This window comes from Electrona antarctica (genome assembly GCF_951216825.1).
Source record: "Electrona antarctica genome assembly, chromosome: 12".
Taxonomy (NCBI): domain Eukaryota; kingdom Metazoa; phylum Chordata; class Actinopteri; order Myctophiformes; family Myctophidae; genus Electrona; species Electrona antarctica.
In genome coordinates, this window is record NC_136793.1 from 21,944,803 (window position 1) to 21,966,205 (window position 21,403).

At 42.2% G+C, this 21,403-nt stretch overlaps 2 protein-coding genes across 2 annotated transcripts in view; both read right to left on the minus strand.

The window, feature by feature from the left end:
• The window catches only part of cltcl1 (clathrin, heavy chain-like 1), a 36,316-nt gene extending 34,747 nt beyond the window's left edge, over nt 1–1,569 (minus strand). Inside the window, exon 1 of the mRNA XM_079516737.1 lies at nt 1,046–1,569. Within this exon, the coding sequence (XP_079372863.1) occupies nt 1,046–1,087 (42 nt within the window). The 5' untranslated portion in view covers nt 1,088–1,569. The remainder of the gene's footprint in view (nt 1–1,045) is intronic.
• Nucleotides 1,570–7,045: 5,476 nt separating this feature from the next.
• Nucleotides 7,046–18,747, minus strand: LOC306933556 (uncharacterized protein). Its single transcript, XM_079515817.1, has 20 exons — nt 18,656–18,747; nt 18,487–18,583; nt 16,624–16,649; nt 16,349–16,383; nt 16,129–16,166; nt 15,917–16,010; nt 15,724–15,806; nt 15,582–15,639; nt 15,301–15,426; nt 13,306–13,334; nt 13,182–13,218; nt 12,936–12,993; nt 12,484–12,514; nt 12,064–12,091; nt 11,834–11,948; nt 11,706–11,740; nt 10,547–10,590; nt 10,291–10,359; nt 8,434–8,592; nt 7,046–8,069 (listed from the first exon to the last, which is right to left on the minus strand). The coding sequence occupies exons 2-20, from the start codon at nt 18,493–18,495 to the stop codon at nt 7,953–7,955; spliced, it is 1,191 nt and encodes a 396-aa protein (XP_079371943.1). The 5' UTR covers nt 18,496–18,583; nt 18,656–18,747; the 3' UTR covers nt 7,046–7,952.
• Nucleotides 18,748–21,403: the final 2,656 nt, after the last annotated feature.

The following is a 21,403-nucleotide window of genomic DNA, read 5'->3' on the forward strand; positions in this document are numbered from 1 at the left end:
GACCTCACTGCCCCAATCAGGTAAAGTCCACTGACTGCTGTCAGAAAGAGATGGGCCTTGTAGCTTGTGTACTCTAGACTCTCAGACTGGCACAGTTTTTACTTTTTAGTGCATAGAGGATCTTTGGCCGAGGAAGTGTAGGGCTACTTGTCCAGAGGAAGGGAGCAGAGAGGGGGTGGGGGCTCTGCTCTTTCTTGTGAAAGGCCATTTGACTGCCTGGTGTTACCATAACAACAGGCTACAGATGAGGAGGGGGTGCAAAACACCATGGGCAGCTATAGCTATGGCGAAAAGATTATGAACAGTCAATGTCCACTGATCTCCAAAGTGTAGCAAAGAGGACAACCATGGACATTTCGCCACAGCCATACTGTCTGTGTTGACAATTTTCTGAAGCCTGGTAGCCTACACACTTTTACATGAGTCTGTATTCTGTCTGTGTCCACAATCCGAGATTGGCTCAAGGCCGTTTACTACTGTCGTTAACATGTTTATGCATTCTCTCTGCCTTTCTCACTGTGTGACACCCTCCTCACAAAACAAGGGATATATCGCATCGGCCCAGCAGTATGATGCAATCGAGGTAGATTACACAATATTGTTTAACGTTACAATAGCAATATGGTGCTCCGGGGATATGACAGTAACATGGCAGCTACACGGCTACATAACAAGTGTCATCCAGGTTTCAGTTACAATGTTGCACGAACAGCTGAGCTCACTCACTTGTCTGCTACAAAGTGTCAAAACACTGCAGTTTGACTGGGCGCCAGTGCGTGATTGGAAATGACAGCGACGTTGTTTTGCGGCGTATCGAGAGGGTCCGCATTAGACCTGCCCGTTCAATTTCTACAAGTCATCATCTGCCCGACAGGAGAAAAGTAGGCCTGTAGCTATATTGAGCACCACCCTGCAGCCCTATTTCAGATTCCATTGAAATGCGACATGTGCCGTGTGTTTGTGGACCTACGAGAAGAGGAGCTCTGCAAACAGAAATCATCTTTCATACATTTTTAGGCGTTTTGGGGGAGGGGGGGCTCCTTACCTGCAGATGTTCCTGAAATCGTATCGGCAGTATCTGAGCCATTCTTGAAGCTTTCTCTGTCTGAAGAATCCGCAAGGAAAGGGGAAGGGGACACGAGGGGGAATTGATGTGGTCTTTTACTGTGTGTGTGCCCTAAATGTCCTCAAAAGTACAAATATGACGGCCAGTAGTAGGAACTGGGTCTTGTGCGGCGGCTAGCGTTGATATCACACGAATCCACTGACTGCTCCCATTCACTACTAGCCCCCTACAACAATCCTCAAGCAAAAGGCTCTGCGCATCCGCTAAGGAAACTAGTCCACTTCAGTTACTATTCAGCCCAATGTGAAAGAGACCGTGACGTTTCGTCAGAACTCCCAGACCAGGGAGCCTTTAGGATTGACAGCGTCAGCGAGTTAAAACATGGTTGGTTTGCAAGCGGCGTGCGTACAGAGCTCCGCAGCTCCCTCAGAAACACCAATGCAGTGGGGGGAAAACACACGTCCTCTTTGTACCCCTCCGCCGCAGCCCCTTCTCCCCCCCTCTTCCTTTCACCAACTTCGAAATCGGGGCTCGTGACACGAGCGCCCCACCTTCTTACCATCTCTGCTAAATCAAGTGCGGGAAGAACACACCCCCTCAAAAGTATGTTGAAGGTTATGATTTTAACCATGATGACTGAAAGTTAGAATTAAGGGCATGGGCATCTAACCTCTCCCACCTTGGCCTAATGTTACTGTAGCCTACCATATCCCCCATCTCATATCATCATCATCAATCAGCCAACTTCTAGAATGCAGCCAGTGGACTTATCAATAAAATCACACCTGTGTGAACTGAGCGGTGCAACTATACAGTTATTGTTATAGTTACGTACTGTACTGTACTGTATTGTACTGTGCTCTGTATTGTAGTGTACTGTGCTGTGTACTGTACTTTGATTATGTTTGGAGTTACCGTGTGGGGGTCCCCGGAACATCCAGACGGGAACTCGCCCAGGGGGCCGGCCCGGTTCCGGCGAGCCTTCCCGCATCCGAAACAGTCGAGGAATGACAGAGTTACAGCGTGGGGGTCCCCGGGGGTCCCCGGAACATCCAGACCCCAGGAACACGGCCAGGGGGCCGGCCCTGTTCCGGCGAGCCTTCCCGTGTCCAAAAATGGTCGAGAAATAACATAGTTATCGTGTTGCAACTTTCTGTGCTGAGTGTGCTTGGACATGCATCCGTGCTGGGACGCGTACACACATAGCTGCGTAATGGAGCGGAGGCACCACTCAAAAACTGGGTTTTTCAATGGGGGCCTTCGGTGAGGTCTAGGAGTCTGTTTAATTTAAGTATAATTCAATTTGTCTTTAAATAATTAAAATATAAAAATGTTACTCCTCTGAGGGTGTATGGGAGGCTATCTGTAATAAAATGAATACATATGGTAAACAGTAACAGAGTGTTTGATGTTAGTTTTCAGTGTTGATGATCACTTGCTCAGTAAAATCTCAAGTGTTAATGCAACATTGCACAACACTCCTTGGCTGAGTGGGATAGACCAGATGGTTTGGAAAGAGTTTGACTGACTGATTGTTTTGATTGATTGATTGATTGAAGAATTTATTAACAGTTTGCAGAATTACAGTACATTTCAAGCACAAACTCAATACAAAGGCTGTTAACTGTGAGTGGACGACCCAATTAAGCATTACACTTGTTTCCAACAGGGTCCACCATGTTCAAATCATCAAAACATTTAGAGACGTACAAATAGACACTTCTATAGACAGAACAGGAATTCATCAAAAAAGGAGGTAAAAAGGGAAAAGAAATATGTACAGTGAGGGGAAAAAAGGGGGGGGGCGGGGGGGGGATTCAGATTTTACGGGGGCCAGTTTCGAATTGCAGCCATCCGTAGGTGCCCTTTGAGAGCGGTTTTGAAGGAGTCAAGGGATTCGCATGTCTTAATGACAGTTGGTAGGGCGTTCCACATTTTGGTGGCATAGGAGCGAAAAGAATTTAGTCCCTTGTTTGTGCCGAATCTGGGTTGTACATGGTTCGTTGCACTCCCTCTGGTGTTGTGGGTGTGGACTTTAACATTAAGGAAGTATCTAGACAGGTACATGGGTATCTTGGTGGTGTATCGAATCTTGTGGACCAGACCCATTGCAAGTTGCTGTACTCTGTCGTCGACCCTAAGCCATTCCAGCCTGTCGAAGTGGGCAGGGGTGAGGTGGGTTCGGGGGGCTAGATCAAGTAGGAGCCTGACCAGTTTGTTTTGGGAAGTCTGGAGCCTGGTTTTAAGGGCCTTTGAGGTGCTGTGGTACCAGGAGGTGCATGCATAGTCAAAGAAACCCTGTACAAGGGCTCCTGTTAAGGTCTTCAAGGTGTTTTTGTTGACCAGTGAGGAGATCCTGTAGAGGAATCTTGTTCTATGGTTGACTTTTTTGATTACGTTGGTGGCCATTTTATCACCGGAAAGATTAGCCTCCAGGATGGAACCTAGGTAGGTAATTTCATCTTTACGTGTGATAACATTGTCACCCACTCTAATCAAGAAGCCATTTGCCTTGCTGAGATTACTAATAGAGCCAAAGAGAATGGATTCAGTTTTTCCCAGGTGTAAAGATAGTTTGTTATCAGCGAGCCAGGTGCAGATTCTACCGAGTTCAGAGCTGAGGGCATTTTCAACCTGCAGTTTGTCCCTGTCCGAGACCAGCAGTGCTGAGTCATCTGCGAACAGGAACAAGTTGCAGTCACAGGCTGAAGTCATGTCGTTTACATATATTAGGAACAGTAGAGGCCCTAGTATGCTTCCTTGTGGAACGCCACAGCTCACTGGGAGGGGGGGGGACAGTGTTCCGTTCACTTCCACCATCTGTTCTCTCCCCTCCAGGTAGGATTGCATCCAGCTCACTGATGTGCTATCGAAACCAATTGCTTTTAGCTTGTTAACCAGTATGGAGTGGTTCACGGTGTCAAAAGCCTTTTGGAGGTCCAGCATGACCATGCCGCAGTATTTGCCAGCGTCCACCTCTTGTTTGATGTGGTCGCTCAAATAGAGAAGGCATGTGTCAGTGGAGTGGGATGTTCTGAAGCCAGATTGGAACTCGTACAATAATTTATTAGTGGCAAGATACTTTTCAACCTGTTCATAGACTATTTTTTCCATCACTTTCGAGATGGAACTAAGAATAGAAATAGGGCGGTAGTTGCCGGGGTCTAATTTACTCCCTTTCTTGTGCAAGGGGGTTACTTTGGCCAGTTTGAAATCTTGGGGGACCTGTCCCTGTTTGATGGAGAGGTTTACTATGTGGGTGATGATTGGAGCTATAGAGATGGCTGAGTCTCTGAGAAATTTGGAGGGAATGTTGTCATGGCCTGTGGCCTTGTGGGGTTGGAGGGCACTCAGTTTCTTAATTATCTCATCAGTTGTTACCATAACTAGTTTAAAATCGTCTTTACAAACACCTAGGTTTTTGTAGAAGGTTGTAATGTGCTCTACACCAAAGAGCCCAGAGTGGGAGGGCAGTTTGTTAACCAGAGTTGTTGCTATGTTTGTAAAGAAGATATTCAAGTAGTTGGCCACATCAAGGTTGTCAGTGATGAGAGTGTTGTCAGATTTGATGTTTATGTTCGAAAATCTGGTTTTTAGTTTCTGACCATAGCTTAGTTGATTGTTTAGTAGCTTCCAGAGCTCATGAGGATTGTTTTTGTTTTCCTGAGCTTTATCATTAATGAAGTTACTTTTAGCTGATTTGGTCATGGCAGTTACACTGTTTCGTAGTTTGATTCGTTGTGTATTTAGGTTGTTCAAACGAGCTTGGCGAACACTGTCGAAGCGCTTGGCTAGCTTTGACTTGCATTTTAGAACTTCAGAGCATTTTTTGTCTCTGGCTTTCATTGCAGCCAGTATGTCCGAATTCATCCATGGTTCCGAGCGGGTTTTGCCCCTGGTGGTTCTCAAAGGAGCCATGTTGTTCAGTACTGATGTAAATTTGGTTTTGAAGCCAAGCCAAGCTTCTTCGACAAGTGTGCTTTTAAGCTCATCGGACCAATCCAGACTCTCCAATACTTGGTTAAAGACCTCACTAGAGTAGGTTTTGAGGTCCCTTGATATGACTGTTTTGTGGCAGCCGGTCTTAAGTTTTTGTATTTTGCGGGTACAGAATATCATAAAATGATCACTAAGCCCACATACAATAACCCCTTTCTTGGAGATTCTGGATTTGTCCGAGGACAGAATGAGATCAATGACAGTTTGAGTAGAATCACACACTCTAGTGGGTTGGGTAATTAGCTGACTGACACTATGTAGATCACAGAACTTACTGAATGACTTAAACACAGGTGCTTCCTTACGTTGCATGTCTGTATTGTAGTCGCCAATCAGGATTTTCTCTACACATTCCTCCTCAGCTAAGCACCCCTCAAGTATATCATAGAACCCATGTTGGTCAGGCGGTCTGTAGACGGTGCCCACTAATACTGATTTAGCCTTTTTGAAAATTAATTCAACCCACACAGTTTCAATTTCATCATGCTGTAAGTCAGTACGAGTAACATATTCAGTGTCTTTGTGAATATACATATTCTAAGTAGCCTATTGGTCAGGAATCAGGATGTGGAAAGAACCAACAGCATTTTATATCAGCAATAGCCGCTGCCTAGTGTTCCAAAAAATCTGGCGTTCTTAATATACATTAACTTAAATTAAACTTCTTAATATAATTTAGCTTCTTCCAGTAACAAATGGTGAAAAATCACTAGATGTACCAGTTTGGAAGCAAGACACGAAAACAAAAAAAATCAAATATTGATTTAAATAGGCTAATGGATGAGTGTTGAATGCAAGGTATTGCATTAAAATGTAATCATTGTCACACAAAAAAAAGTTGTAGCCTATCACAATATTGGATTGGATCTTTCAGACAGAAGTGAATGATTAAAATGTGTCAGTCAGGCATGTCAAGCTTGAATCCTTCAAGTACCGGCTATGATGGTCATAAAAGTTATTATTAAAAATAATGTAATTAGAATTTTAAAAAATGCATTCAAATGTATTGCATTCAATTATTTTGCGTTTAAAAACTAAGAAAATATTATAGGAATCAAAAAAAAAATATTGATTGAATAATCTATAGTTGCAGTTCAGCACTAGTTGGCAGGCTAAAAAATTGTGGGTTTGACACTGGGAAGGGGTTCATCCTGAGGGCAAGCTAACCAATGGTCACTGGACACTAGGAAACAATTTAAATTCTGCTCCTGTGCTTAGCTAGCTCTAACTGCCAACCCTCCACTCACCACAGGCTGAGCCCACTTTAAGTCCTCAAGTGCTGATTTTGAGAATAGATATTGTATAACTGTAGCCTGGTTTTGATTTATACTATATTATACAATGGTGTTGCATAAACCAGAGCATAAATTAGGCACTAGTAGTGCCTAATTTATTTTTTTAGTGCCAAGTTTACACACAGGGCTGTATTATGCAATACTCTCTCCTATAAACTACCGTAATTCTCTAAACACCAGTTTATAATACATTATCCAGGCCACAGTACCACCACTGCAACCAATGGTCAACAGCCACTGGCAGCCCTTGGTCTGAGTTTAACCACAAAGCCTCTGTTTGCCAATGAAACTATCCGTGTTTACGCTTTCAGAGTTTCTCCCTTGCTCTCTGTCAATATCTATTTCTTTGTAACCCCCCCCCCCCCTTTCTCTCTCTCTAGAGAGATCCAGCATCCCTATTCTGGAGGGGAACATTCACCTAAAATAGCAGATCTACAAGATCTGAGACATGTTGTGAGTGTGTAGATCGGCTATATTTAGTGTGTAGACAGAAAAAAGATGTCTGAGTACAGTTGCTTGCAACTCAGGTCTGTTTTGGGTTTAGGTGGTTAAGACACGGGATTTTGAAATGTACTTGAGCGGGTTCCTTCCATCAATGTGGGATTTATTTCAGCTCATGCCACTAGACCACCAAATGGAGAGCAGCAATAATAAATACATTCATATGACCCTATAATATTTATTGACAGATACAAATGTTTGTTTTTGTTTTTCTTCATGGTTCAATACACACAACCAAAACTCAAGCAGATCAGGCAAAAACGTAAGTAGCCAGCTGTACATACATTAGGAAGAATCATGTGATTAGTCAATAATAAGGCTGGCTCACGGTCAATGATAAGCCTACAATATCGCAAAGGTATCATTTGACATTTCTTTTCAGTAAGAGTACGTAGGTCAGAGTGGCTTGGTATCACCTGAGAACGAGGATCTACTTTTAAACACACTATAGTCTATATCCCTGGGGATTGTTGAGGTGGTGGAGCGCAACACCTACCATCTCCCAGTACTTACCACACGACTTACCACCCAAGCCGTGCTACTCATACGCTGCGTTCGTAGTACCTGGAATCAAATCCAGAACCTTGTGGTCCAAAGGTGAGTGCTCTACTGAATGAGCTACAAGGATACCTGCACACCTTTTATTTTCTTAATGGAGGGTTTCTAATTTTACATTTCATGGTATTAACTGTTGCTATGAAAAACGTAAAATCATATCAAGTAGCGAAAAGTCTTTGCATTTTGAATGATAGAATGTTCAAACAACGCTTTGGTAAGTAAGTAAATTGTTCTTACATGCTGAAAACGTTGATTAAACTCATTGGAGGTTATGTATGCTGTATCAGTTGATTTGTGTGAGAGAGGTTGTGAGTAGTGTAGTTTTAACCACATGAACCCTAGCGTCCTAAGTATGGGCGTGTTGTAATAGGCAAAAATAGGCGAACATGGTGAAAACAGCAGATTTACAGTGACATGTTGTGAGCTTCAAAATCAGCTTCAGGGATTTGGTGTAGAGGGGGAGAAATAGGGGATCAAGTATAGACCACTGGGGGACCCCGGTCAATGAAGTACAGTATATAGGGTTCAAGTGCTTATGGTCGTGCGGGATGTGTGAGGTACGTAGTGTACTTGGCTTGACTCTTGCTGTCGATCAGAAGCAGCTGGTTACTGTTGTGGTGAGAGATTATCTCGTGGAGACCGCTGAAGATCTGAGAGAGGGAAGTGACAGAGACACACGGAGACAGAGAAAAGAAAAAGAAAAGGCTTTGGCTGTTTAGTCTGGGATTACTACGTGTATGATTGCTTACTGAGAGGCACATTTGTTCCATGAATGCTTTTCTCAGGGTGGCCAAGTGGTTAAGGCACGTCCAGAATCTGCTTTATTTGCCTTTGTTCACGTACCAAAAGTGTGACTTTGAGACCTGCTTTCATTTTTATTAAAGCGAATGGAGTCACTACATCTGGTTTCTCTCTCACAGAGCACAGAAGCAACAGATAAAGATGATTATATTTGCACTTGTATCATGTTCAGGTAGCGATACACAACCCAATGAATCCTGCCTTCGTCCTTACCTCTTCATTTTTCTTGCCTTCCTTCCCGAGGGCATAGCCTTGCGTCTCCACCAGGAAGCGTATGGGGATGTTATAGACCTTCTGTCTGTAGAGTACAGCCAGGGTATATGGCTGCCTGGAATTCTGGGCTGAGCTGTGCCTTATAAGGAAGGCTCCGTCCTACAACAAAGAGAGCATATCATTGACCACATTCACACAACAGCCATTTTGCTCTCACTTAATGACAGACAGACAGACAGACAGACAGACAGCCAGCCAGCCAGCCAGCCAGACAGACAGACAGACAGACAGACAGACAGACAGACAGACAGACAGACAGACAGACAGACAGACAGACAGACAGACAGACAGACAGACAGACAGACAGACAGACAGACAGACAGACAGACAGACAGACAGACAGACAGACAGACCTTTATTGATTCTGTGAGGAAAACGAGATTCAGAGTAAACTAGAAAAAGTGCCCTTCTGGGCACAGGTCTCCACCAGGAGGATAGGACTGTGTGAGATGTTTGGCAAAATGTTTAGGATTAATATAAACATGTTTTTGAAGCATTTTGTTCCAAAAATGTGTTCAACCTGTTGGTGGCGCTATAACAGGCCAATGTGAAAAGGGTGGGATATATTCCTCAGCCTAGTAAGAAAATGTGTGAAAGATTTCACGTAAATGTCATGCTGCGTTCATGATTTGAGGCTTTTGTTCAAAACGGGGCAATCTTGCAAACTTTGAAAGCCAATTATAGCCAATTAGGATGGAATATGAAATATCAGACAGATCCGACTTGAGCACATGACTAGAGATACTGTGTAACGATTTGTGAGATTTTTGGACAGAATCTGGAGGAGTAATATCAAAAAATGTGTTTTACAAAAGTTGGCCTCCTGGTGGCGCTATAAAAGGCAGATGCGGAAAATGCAGGTCAAAGGTTTGTCCTTGGCCTCTAGGGAGTGTGCATGCAACGTATCACGCAGATCGGTGCAGTTTTAGGTAAACAATGTGAAAAGCTGCCTCATGGTGGCGCTATAACAGGCCGTTCTGGAAAATGTGGGGCAGAGGTTCATCGTTGGCATCCAGGGAGTGTGTGTGCAAAGTTTGGCATTGATCGGGCCAACGGTGCCGGAGATTAGCTGATAACGGACGGACGGAAGGACGGACGGAAGGACACACGGACGGACGGAGTGCAAAACATACTCTCTCCCCATGCCTTCGGCCTGGTGGAGACAAAAATGGCAGAGGGTGACAAATAAAGGAGGACCATGCATAAAGAAGGATGGATGAAACGCAAAGAGAGGAGGACGGGAGAGAGGGAACATGGAGGACAGAGAAAGTGATAGTGTGTAGAGATTATGTATGTGATGTAGGGTCTACACAGTATTGAAGTATCAGTATCACTATCTCCAGAAGCAAGAAGGCCTCTGACTCAGCCTGGGTTTGAGATGACTCAGAGGGTTTCAATTATGTGTACGTGTCAGCTACTTTGTAGATCCTTAGGCCAGGCGCACTCGTGCGCACACACACACACACACACACACACACACACACACACACACACACACACACACACACACACACACACACACACACACACACACACACACACACACACACACACACACACACACACACACACACACACACACACACACCTTACGTGCACGCAAACATAAATTCTATCCTTCTCTGCAAAGCAGCCTTGCTATAGTCCAATTCCTTGGTAGGAAATAAAAACAAATTGTGGCTGACATTACTCTCACACCATTAGTTGTTCATTTGAGCGTAAAATGAGACAGCGCCTCTCTGTAAATGAGGACAAAGGGACAGAAAATCCCTCATATAATGACATAATGCTGTGTACCTTATTGACTCTAAGTAAGAGGTCCTCAGCAGTCTTCCTATCGCAGTCTCGGGCAAACCACTCTCTGTCCTGTACAGTAAATCATAAAGGATGATAGCAGATCATTCAAGCTCATAACATGCCACGCGTAAGCTTGTAGATCTGCTATTTTCGGAGCGTGGCACAGTGCACAACCAAGTACAAATCATAACACACAATACCAGTGCTAAAATGTATAATCATTCTTGTACATGGGATGCACGAAAAAAAACCATACCTCATTTCCTGACTGTTTTGTAGCTTTCATACCAGTAGGTGAAACTTGAAATGTACAGATTAAAACAAAAAAGGTGTGTGATAAGTACACGGCAGAAGTGTTAATAACGCTGAGAGTACTGTATAAAATACTGTTTACCAATTCCACCACAATTAGTTTTATACTAAGGATCTTGGATTTTATTTTATTTTATTCATACAGCCTTTCTTTGCTTGAAGGATTGTAAATTGTTTGTGTTTGTGCGTGCGTGCATGCGTGTATATTGGCTTGATATGTACACATTAGAATTTCGTTCCACCTGCAATGGCAATAAAGGCTAGAACATTTCTATCATTAGGCCAAAACAATTCTGATATAGACTGCACCGTTTACAGATAATGGACTGCACAGATTCTATCACAGTTTGTATATTATAATGTGTTGCCAATTTGCAGTATTATACTGCACTTTATAATCATTTTACCACCACCACGTGCAGCAGCCTACAGTATGTGACTGTGCTATTGCTATTATTTGATTGTTATCCACACCATATTTTGTAAGTACAATCACTACCAATAATCCCATTATGTGACAATAAAGGCCATTGAATCCTTGAAGGAATTGAATTGAAGAGTAACCATTGACCCTATTTAGTCAAACCTTACTCTCCGAGATAGATTCACTTAAAGTTTTTCCGTGTACAAAATTGAGAGGTCCACAGTAAGGGCCGGTTCATACTCCTATTTTACCGCTGTTTCGGCGCTGTAGTGCCGAAATGATTTCGGCTCGTCAGAAAATTTCAGTAGCACCGAAGAGCCGACTTTAGGACGGTACCCGCCCCCCCGAACCTCAAATGACGTCACATTGTAGGCTCTACAGAGCCGAACCGACTTTTATTCGGCTCTAAAATAGGAGTATGAATCGGCCCTTAGACCCAACAAAATTCCAAAACGTCCTCAACCTATGTGCGTAATGTGTATTGTGTTGTATGTAGTATGTATACTGTTGTTTTGTTTTTGTTTAATTTTTCATCATGTACACTATGTTTTTCTGGCATAATTATTGTAAGTATTGTTTTTGTGATATAATGAATAAAAACAATTGATAACAAAAAGAAAATGTGCGTAAAATCTATTAGAGAATTGCACATAGGATGTGTAATCCTTTATTTGCTTACCTGCTGGCTTAGCCTCTATTGGAGGGGGTGGTGGGCTGAAACAAAGTATTAGATACTGACTTAGAGTAACACTGAATGCAGATATGTCCTAGTGTGTGCTTACTTAGCACAGAAACCCAGACTCTTACCTGGACTTGGCTTCCTTCAGGCTGGATGGAATGGGGGGTTTAGCACTAGGGGTTGGCGGAGGGAATTTCGAAGGAAACGCAGGAAATGTTAAGCGTCTCACATCTAGAGGAGGAACTGGTGTAACAGCAGACATTCATCATCACCATCATCATCATCATCATCATCATCATGACTTGTGATGTGTTTTTAGGCAGGAGTTATTTTTGATGCACAAACAAGGTGTTCTTACCAGCGTTTACCTCATTGAAGGAAGAACTCTGTGGGGGAGAAAGCGATAAATCAATATCCATGTGAGGGGCGCTCTTATCATCGTACATCATCATGGCGTAAAATAGACACTATGCCTATTTGCTCAGACACTATGATGTCAAATTCTCCATTAATTGTCAATGGGAATTTAATGTTTGTTTAAGACGTTCGTGGATGGTAACCAAAAGCTGGATGTAGGAGGGGCTAGCGCCCCTCAAAAAGAGCACATCTATACAGGAGTATGGCATCACACCAGTGAAATAAACCAGTTTCACAGGAAAATACTATATTCACCAGACTAATGAAATCTCCTGATTCCAATTCATTGGGTCCCTTTAAATGAGGATAAGGTGCATTGATTCAGTGGTTAAAGGGGTGAGACGTGAATGAAGACACTCACAGACTTAGCCCTGGGAACAGGAGGCTTCATCCTACAAGCAGAGAATAGAGGAGGTTATTCTTTATAGCATGTAGTTATAATGACATATCTGCTCATGTGCATATTTGCATTTATGTTTACAGTAATCTGGCAACCTGTCAAAAAAGAAAAAAAAACTAAAAACATTTTCCTTTGAATTTGCATCTTGGGATACCGCCCGCATCAGCAACACCAGATGTCGCTCCGTTCACTCTGCTTCAGCCCTCCTCTTCCGGTGGTGCGTCTTTGTTTACAGTCCTACCTAACAAACAAACTCTACACGTTGTAACAGGAGTTGCTGACAGATTCAGCTGCGGAGCTCTGAATCTGTCTCGAGGGATTCTTTTTACAGTGACTTATTTCCTTCATTCTCTGACCAGAGGTAATAAGAGATCACTATCATTGATATCATTTATTCATTGAGATGTACTTACAAGGGCACGAGGGATGGAACAGACATCCTCATTGGCCCACGCATGACAGGAGGACAAGCTAAAGGGTAGAAAAATAAAGGAATGTATCATGGACTGTGGTTAAATCTTCATCAGATGGGAAAAGGGTTTATGCAAGCATTTGCTGTAATGTAGATGTAGCTGTAGCTGTCAGTTGTGCTTTCGCATCAATGTATTAGTGATAAATGTTCCCACAAAGACTTGAAACAAGGGAAATGGGATACCTACCAGCTGTTGGCTCTAGATACAGGTCATCATTTCCCCCCTGAAGCAAAAAGATTACCATAAACATTAATATCTCCAGATAAAGTGCTGGCACATAACTAAGTTATTACATGTCACTAATGCTCACCTCGCCCTCATTTGGATCCAAATATACATCTGAAAGGAAAGAAAGATTTAGGCCAGCTATCATTGGGTTATAAGCAGGGGTGCCCAAAAGGTAGATTGTGATCTACCAGTAGATCACAAAGGCTGTGCAGGTAGATCACAAAATAATATGCAGCGTCCATATTCCAAAGGTAATTTGGATTTTCAGCAATGGGATAACACATTTTTTGGGTGGATAGATCAAGTTTAGCTGGGCATTTTGAAAGTGGCTCTCAAGTAAAAAAAAGTGTGGGTGCACCTGGGTTATAGTGTCCCCTAGTGGTGGTGTAATTAAGTCAGCGAGTAATAATGGTAAACTGTTGCTGTTGTAGTTTTGTGTAGCAAATGTCTTACCAGTCACGCAGTGCAAATAACATCAGCCTGATTGCATTGACTGCAATTTGTTCTTGTTCGTGGTGTACTCGACTCTGCTCGTCTCGGACAGGGACAAATTGCAGGTTGAAAAATCCCTGAACTTTGAACTTGGTAGAATCGGCACCTGGCTCACTGATAACAAACTATCATTACACTTGGGAAAACTGAATCCATTATCTTTGGGTCAAATAGAAACCTCATCAAGGCCGACGGCTTCACAGTTAAAGTAGGTGACAATGTTATCGCAAGAGAAGATGAAATTACCTGCCTACCTATCTGGGTTCCATCTTCCAGTGATAAAATGGCAACTAATAATGTAATTTAAAAAAGTCAACCAAAGAACACACACGTTGTTCAGGATCTCCTCACTGGTCAGTAAGAGTACATTGAGGACTCTAACAGGAGCACTCATTCAAGGTTTCTTATTCGACTATGCATGCACCTCATGGTATCATACCATGGCACCACAAAGGCCCTTAAAACAAGACTCCAGACATCCCAAAACAAACTGATCAGGCTACTGCTTGGCGTTACTCCTACATCTCACCTTACCCCTACTAATTTTGATAGTTTGGGCAGAGTACAGCAACTTGTAATGGGCCTGGTTTCCAAGATACGCTACATAACACCAGGTGTTCTCAATGTTTTTGGCTGGGAACCCCCGAAAAGGCTTTGGCCATGTCTTGCAACCCCTGCCCCGCCCCCCTCCCCACCACCAATACAAATTGACCGCTACAATAACCTTAATATTAGAGAAAATACATCATAAATAAATACTGAAACCAGATATAATCATTCAAGGAAAGTTTATGCATGCACTATGTGTACTATGTAAACTCTAAATTTCTATTTTGCAGCCATTCAGTTGCAAAAATAAATCTTATTATTATTATTTTTTTTAATAATTTGGTGACCCCCCAAAATAATTTTGGGACCCCCGAGGGGTCGCGACCCCCAGGTTGAGAACCCCTGCGCTACACTGCAAAGACACCTATTTACCTGTCACACGTCTTCCTAAACGTCAACAATGTCCACAATTACAACACCAGAGGGAGCTCCACTAATCACCTAACTGCAATGAGTGCCTGCACAACAAAGTATTTCACCCACCTTACTTGTAATGTGATGACAAATAAAGCTGGTCCTGATTCTGATGTTCAGCCCAGATTTGGCTCAAACAAGGGGTTAGATTTGTTCACCTCTTATGCCACAAAAATGTGGAACGCCCTTCCAACAGTCGTTAAGGAATGTAAATCCCTACTCCGTCAGAAGTTAAGAACCGCTATCAAAGAGCACTTACAGGTGGCTGCAATTTGAAAAGGTCAAAGCCCCCCACCCCTTTACTGTACGTATTTTTTCTTTTGGATTTCTAACCGTTTATATGCTTTTGCATAGTACTGATATTTGTAATGTCATTAAATGTTTCGATTAATTGAGTATGAAGGACCCCAATGGAAGCCATAGGCTTTCTTGGGTTAAATCCTCTTAGCAGATCTTGTATTGAACTGTATTGAACTGTGCTTTTTTTCTGCAAAATGTTAATAAAGTATTCAATCAATCAATCAATCAATCAATCAATCAATCAATGTTACATGGCGAGTACCTTCCTCAGCCTGGGGGGCAGCAGCAGGGGACGGAGCAGGTAGGGCCGTGGCAGTGCGGACAGGAGGGGCCATCCGCCTGGGGGCTGATTTCTTCCCTGGTTTCTCTTTCCTGTCTATCTCAGGGGCTGTGAGGGAAGAGAGGAGTGCATAAAGTAGTAGGGATTGAAGGAATGGAAGCGTCAAGTTCATAAAGCTGGGCTGCTGCTGAGAAATTGTGTTTTCATATACAGTAGACCTACAACTCAAAAGAATAACTGTTTAATGATGAGCATAGACTTACGTTTCTTGAAGTTGGGATCAATGTAGAATTCTTCAGAATCATGCTGTGATGGCTGTTTCTATGTGAGAGGAACATGAACTTTAATGACAGATAAGATAGAACCACAAAGATGGACCACAAAGTTGAGAGAAAGACTATTTACCAAGACTTTTCCCATCGGTGTCACCTTGGCTGGTCTCGGGGGAGGGGCAGCTTGCCTCTGGGGAACAGGATTGGATGTCCTCTCTGCATAGCCAATTGTCACCAATTAACTCCTCCATATTACATATGTTAACTTAAAACTTAGATGTAAAAGTACAGTTGAACTAATGAATGACTTGCTGCAGTGCTCTTACCCAAATAAACATTCTCTTCCACTTGTCTAGACGGCATCTTTACATCAGGCTCACAGGGAGGTGCTTCATATGTGTCCCCCCCATATTCCTCATCCTGCCATAAGTACATACAACATACAGTCATTTACAATGCCGGGTTGTTCCATGATAAAGCCTGGCAAAGCACAATTTCAGCAGAGCACAATTTCAGCAAAGATGTCGAAGCTGCTTACAAATTCATCCTCTGGCCAGCCATACCCAGCATTGTTATCTGCAATAAGCATACAGAGAGAGAGCAAGAGAGAGAGAGAGAGAGAGAGCAAGAGAGAGAGAGAGAGAGAGAGAGAGAGAGAGAGAGAGAGAGAGTAGAGGCATTACAATTCAATACAAAATATAAACAAGTCACCATACTTTTATTTCTTCCTTTGAAATGAAGAGCCAATTGCATCTCACCTATCCGTTTGGGTGGAGCTGGGGGCCCACTGTGTCTGAAAGTAGGAGGATACAATATAATACAGCGCTGTTTTATTATTACTACTACAACAGTACCATATGGTACACCTCTTGTGTTGTTCCATGCAGGACTGGCACCAGCTCAGTTTAAACACAGGCTGGTGCCTTATTATTATGCTGCTATACTTGCATGTTTTCCACTCTCAGACAAATAAAGTAGCCTGTATTCATTGCCTATAGAAAACCACACAGACACTTTTTTCTAGTGTACTTACAGATTCTTCAGTTTCCCAAAGAAGTTCTGAAACATCAGAGAGGCAGAGAAATTGAAGGAGGGAGGGATGGAGGAAGGGAGAGATGGGAGAAATTAGCATAAATGTACACATTACAGAGTATTTTCTTTTCTTACAATCAGTGTGGTAAATGAGCATTTATATGTAGTTAATTTTCAGTATAGTCAGCCTGGCCTCAGACCTGTTACAGCTGTCAATGGCTGCTTTGTGGTGAAGGTCAGATAGTGGAAAAAACAGTGTCACTACAGTATACTGTAAATCCATGGCTTAGGCCTTAGGGGAGGGGTATGTAGTTTGTTATTTCATAATGACGATGATAAAGTGGAATCAGGAAGTGGTGTCGGCACCGTTCTCACAAGCAATGGTCATAGAGGAAGTGGCAATGTAAATGATTGTAGAGGGACAAACAGGGGGGGGGGCCGTGTGCAAAAGGGATTACGGTAAATAGTTTAAAAGAAGATGATCCCGCATACTTTGGCATACGGACACACAACCATACAGTATTAATATTACCATAATAACTGACTAATTAGTAGAAGTAAGGTAGAAGAAAGGCTGAAATTGAGAGAGAAAGAGAGAGAAAGAGAGAGAGAGAGAGAGAGAGAGAGAGAATGTCTGGCCCTTTGATTCAGCTCTAAAAGTTGTAGCCTGTTTGGTAATATGTTGTATAGGCATGCCGTACTACGTTGTAAAATAATTATGTACAGCTCCATCCAAACATATTGAATGTCTGAGGAACAATAATAATAGATTATACATCCTCTAATATTTCTTGTTTGCCCAGAAAGCCATCAGGCGGTATAGGGAAAGGAAAAAGTGGTGCAACAACAATATGCAAACAAGCCGAGTAGGCTGCCATCATTCAAATATTGAATAATTCAGAATTTACGCAAAGTTGAGTCCTCACACATACTGTACATTATATAGAAAAGGGTTTAAAAAATAAATAAAATGCTGTGTGATAGGTAGCTGAATTAACGGTGTAACATGTAGGCCTAGAAGCCAAGATCATCAGTAAAAGTGTCAGTCAGCTTTACATTGTTAAAAGAAAGGGTTATGAAACCCAGACAGGGAAACAATTCCTTTCCAGCACCGCAGTTTAAGGTCAAAATGTATATATTTTTTTTATATAATACTCAAACTACATCCTTGGAATTGGCCAACAAAGATAGTTTTGGATGAAAAGATGCACTATATGGAATAGGCCTACACTACAGTGTTTATCCTGTTGACTTCCATGGTAAATCAGGAAAGAGCAACAGTGCACCATCTGAGTCCATCTGAGTAAACAATGAAACAAGATGGTAACATAATTAAGCCACCATATATTTATCCCAAATGACAACAATAGTAAGAAAATAAACAATTTATCCATTCCGAAAGTTCCAGCACACATGACTTTCCAAGTATTCTATCAACTGGCTAGTGAGAAAATGTGACTCCTTTAATTTATTTATTTACCTCTAATTAAAGTCAAAATCTAAGTTTTGACTAACACAAAAAAGCCTACATTAATTAGTGTGATAGCTTATTTTAAAGGTAGGCTATAGTCATGTCCAAACTGTAAATTAGCATTTTATGAAGTTCAGACTTTAGTGGAGACACTGCAACACATCTGCAACACTAATTATCAGACTTTTTAATGATGGTTTTCTTTATAGTTATCAGCAATTCTTACAGAAATCCCATTTCAAAATAAGCTGATTAGCCTATGCACACTCTAAACTGGTCTGTTATATATGCTCAGAAACACATGCACTTGCCCACTTCCTTCTCCACCTGTGGAACGTCGAACGACACAAACAATATGTGTCGACTAAAATATCATATAAAATTGTACATTACCATTGTCATGATTTAGGTCGAGTGTCAGTCATGGAGGAACTACATCTGCGTCTGGGCGTTGATGCAAATGGCTATTAGATTGCAACAGAGATAGAGACTGGAACGACAGAAGGTTAGATTAGTTCTCATCTGTCTCCGTTTGATTTGCATACCTGTGTCACAACCTCACCTGCTCGCCTAGTTTCAATTCCCACTGTAGCCTACCAGGACTACACACAGAATTTCGCTGGTACCAGCACAGGATTGGGCTACTACGAGACGTACGAGCCTCTCCATCGTCCTTTCTGCAAATAGGGCTGCATGAATGATTAACTCAGGTGACACCACCTATAATAACGAAGCACCAATGAAGACACTATTAACATTATGATTTCTTATAACATTATAACAAATGAAAACTCAAAGGGTCGTATAAAACATACAGTCTAGGCTATTCCCTGCAGAGTTGAAGAAAAAGTATAATATAAGATTTAATATTATAGTTTATTGCTTTGGCAAATTGTACAGTACACTGACAGCCAATAAAGCACCAATAAACTGAAGTGATCTGAGACAAAGTGGAATCACATAGACAAAGTCAATGTAGTAAAGTGCTGCACATCCCATTTCCTTCCACAGCAATTGGAAATGGCGTGTTGACTGCTAGCAAAGTGCTGATAAATATTTTCAGGAATGCTTGTTCAAGATGATTCATGTTTGTACAACCACAGAAACAGCTTCTGTATGGCAAAAATAATCACTCTTCTACGCAGAGGGTTAGATGGAGGTTACACTAGTAAAACACTCTCTATGGTGGACCAGTAGGAGTGTACACAATAGTTGCTCACAGTTCTGTAACACTACACACCACACCACAGTGACCACACGTCCACACCATGAACTCAATATGAAGATCCCCAGCATTTGATACACACAACACAGAAGCACCACATTGCTTACCGGTATGTGTTGCAAATCCCAGCAAGACATTATTATTGTACAATATTTAAAAGGAACCTGTAAATAAGAAAGCCTTAGCCTATGTCTATTCCAAATGAACCAGTCCAGGGGAGAAATCCCAGATACTACTAGTAGAAGTCCCAGGAGGGGTCCACGTGCACCCCCCTTATTTATTTTTCCAGTTTGGATTTTTGGGATCCATAGGATCTCTAATATACAGATTTCGATGATCCCAAGAACAAAAATGGCCCAAAGTGTGTTTTTTTCAATGTTTTATTACCACTATGAGACCTGCGAAATTGCTGTCTGGAACACCGGCGAGACTGTCTTTCGGAGACTGTGGCACGCTCACATTTAGAGATAGACCAAAGATAGAGATACAATTTGATTCTAGACAACCTCAGGTTTCCAATGGGACCAACCCTGTCATACCACCTTGTCGGGAAGGGGGGTAAATACCTAATTGATTCAAGGTTTGACAACATTTTGACGAGGGAAAAACGGCCATAGCCATTTTCCAAAAGGTCCCTTTAGCTGTCACTTCAATATATGTGAATGGAAATGGGTTACATGGATACCTTCAAGCCTCCTCTGTACAGACATGCCAAATGTATGCCAATCTCATGCCGTTTGGGCAAGAACCATGCCGTTTTATACATGCAGTTTCTGCCTATTGTAAAAATGAGACTACTTTACTGTATCTATAGCTGTATGAGACCACTGTACTGTTTCTATAACTGTATGAGACCACTGTACGTTTTCTATAGCTGCATGGGACCACTGTTCTTGATCTAGATACCACTGTACTGTATCTAGACCATTGTACTGCATCTATAGACCCCATACATTGACCACTGCACTGCATATAGATCACTGTACTGCATCTCATCTCAACTCAACTCAACACAAAAAGTATTTATAAAGCATTTAAAATGACCAGGTACACCCAAAGTGCTGTACAGGTTGAAATACAATTACATAGAACATTGGGGGAAAAAAACATAACTTTGGTCCATTTTTGTTCTTGGGATCATCAAAATCTGTATATTAGAGGTCCTATGGATCCCAAAAATCCAAACTAGAAAAAGAAATAAGGGGGGTGCGCGTGGACGCCTCCTAGGGCTTCTACTATACCTGAAGGCATGTCATCTCACTAGAAGTCCTTACCTGAATCCTTCCAGGTCTGTCCCTAGCATTGGAGAATGTCTCTGGAAATTAGTCATCTTAACTCTTGCAAGTCTCAAAGGAGCGGCAATGGCTCAGGAGGTAGACCTTGAGAACTTGAGAACCTGAAGGTTCCTGTTTCATCTCTGGGCTCACCTAGAGATAGTGTCGAAGTGTCCTTGAGCAAGACACTGAACCAGCTGGTTGTTGCCTTGCATGGTTTCCTCTGCTGTGAATGTAAAAAAGGCGCTAGATTTACTACTACTACTGTGAGGACAATTCTGGAGTTCATCGAATGCTGCCTCGTGTCCCATTGTGTCAGTCCGCTTCATCTCAACAAGACCAAGAGTCCAAATGAGTATTGGGGTCTTCAAGGAGCCTGGCTCCTGAAGACCCCAAAGTTTCTGGCAGCAGCTGTGGGAAATGTTTGGCATTCCTTATTTTATTCATTTTTGTGTAATATTCATGTGTTTAGTCACTAGAGGGAGATATTGTGCTGCTCCTGGTGTAGGCTTATGGGTGTGACAGCAGGTGGGATAATCTAATTTGACAGTTACATTTAAAAGACCAGTGGAGAAATACATTTAGTAGCCTATAATAGTGGATACGTTTTTGTCTTCACTTTCCAATGTCTAATAAATTGCTATAGCAGGCCTATAGGCTGGAATAATCCAGATGGTCAAGGATTTAAAAGTTCCTCCTCCAATTTATGTGGTCGCTTGTGGTGTTTTGGTGTGGTCAATCCAATATATTAGTAACCAGTTTAAGCAAATGGAAACAATCCTTTAATGTTCAGAAGAAAGAAAGAAAGAAA

Excerpts from the sequence above, each read along its gene's own strand:
- LOC306933556 (XM_079515817.1), bottom strand. Across the intron at positions 16,384-16,623 it reads TTTGGGAAACTGAAGAATCT|ACACAGTGGGCCCCCAGCTC; the intron begins GTAAGTACACTA and ends TCCTACTTTCAG. Across the intron at positions 12,092-12,483 it reads CTGTTCCCAGGGCTAAGTCT|AGTTCTTCCTTCAATGAGGT; the intron begins GTGAGTGTCTTC and ends TCTCCCCCACAG.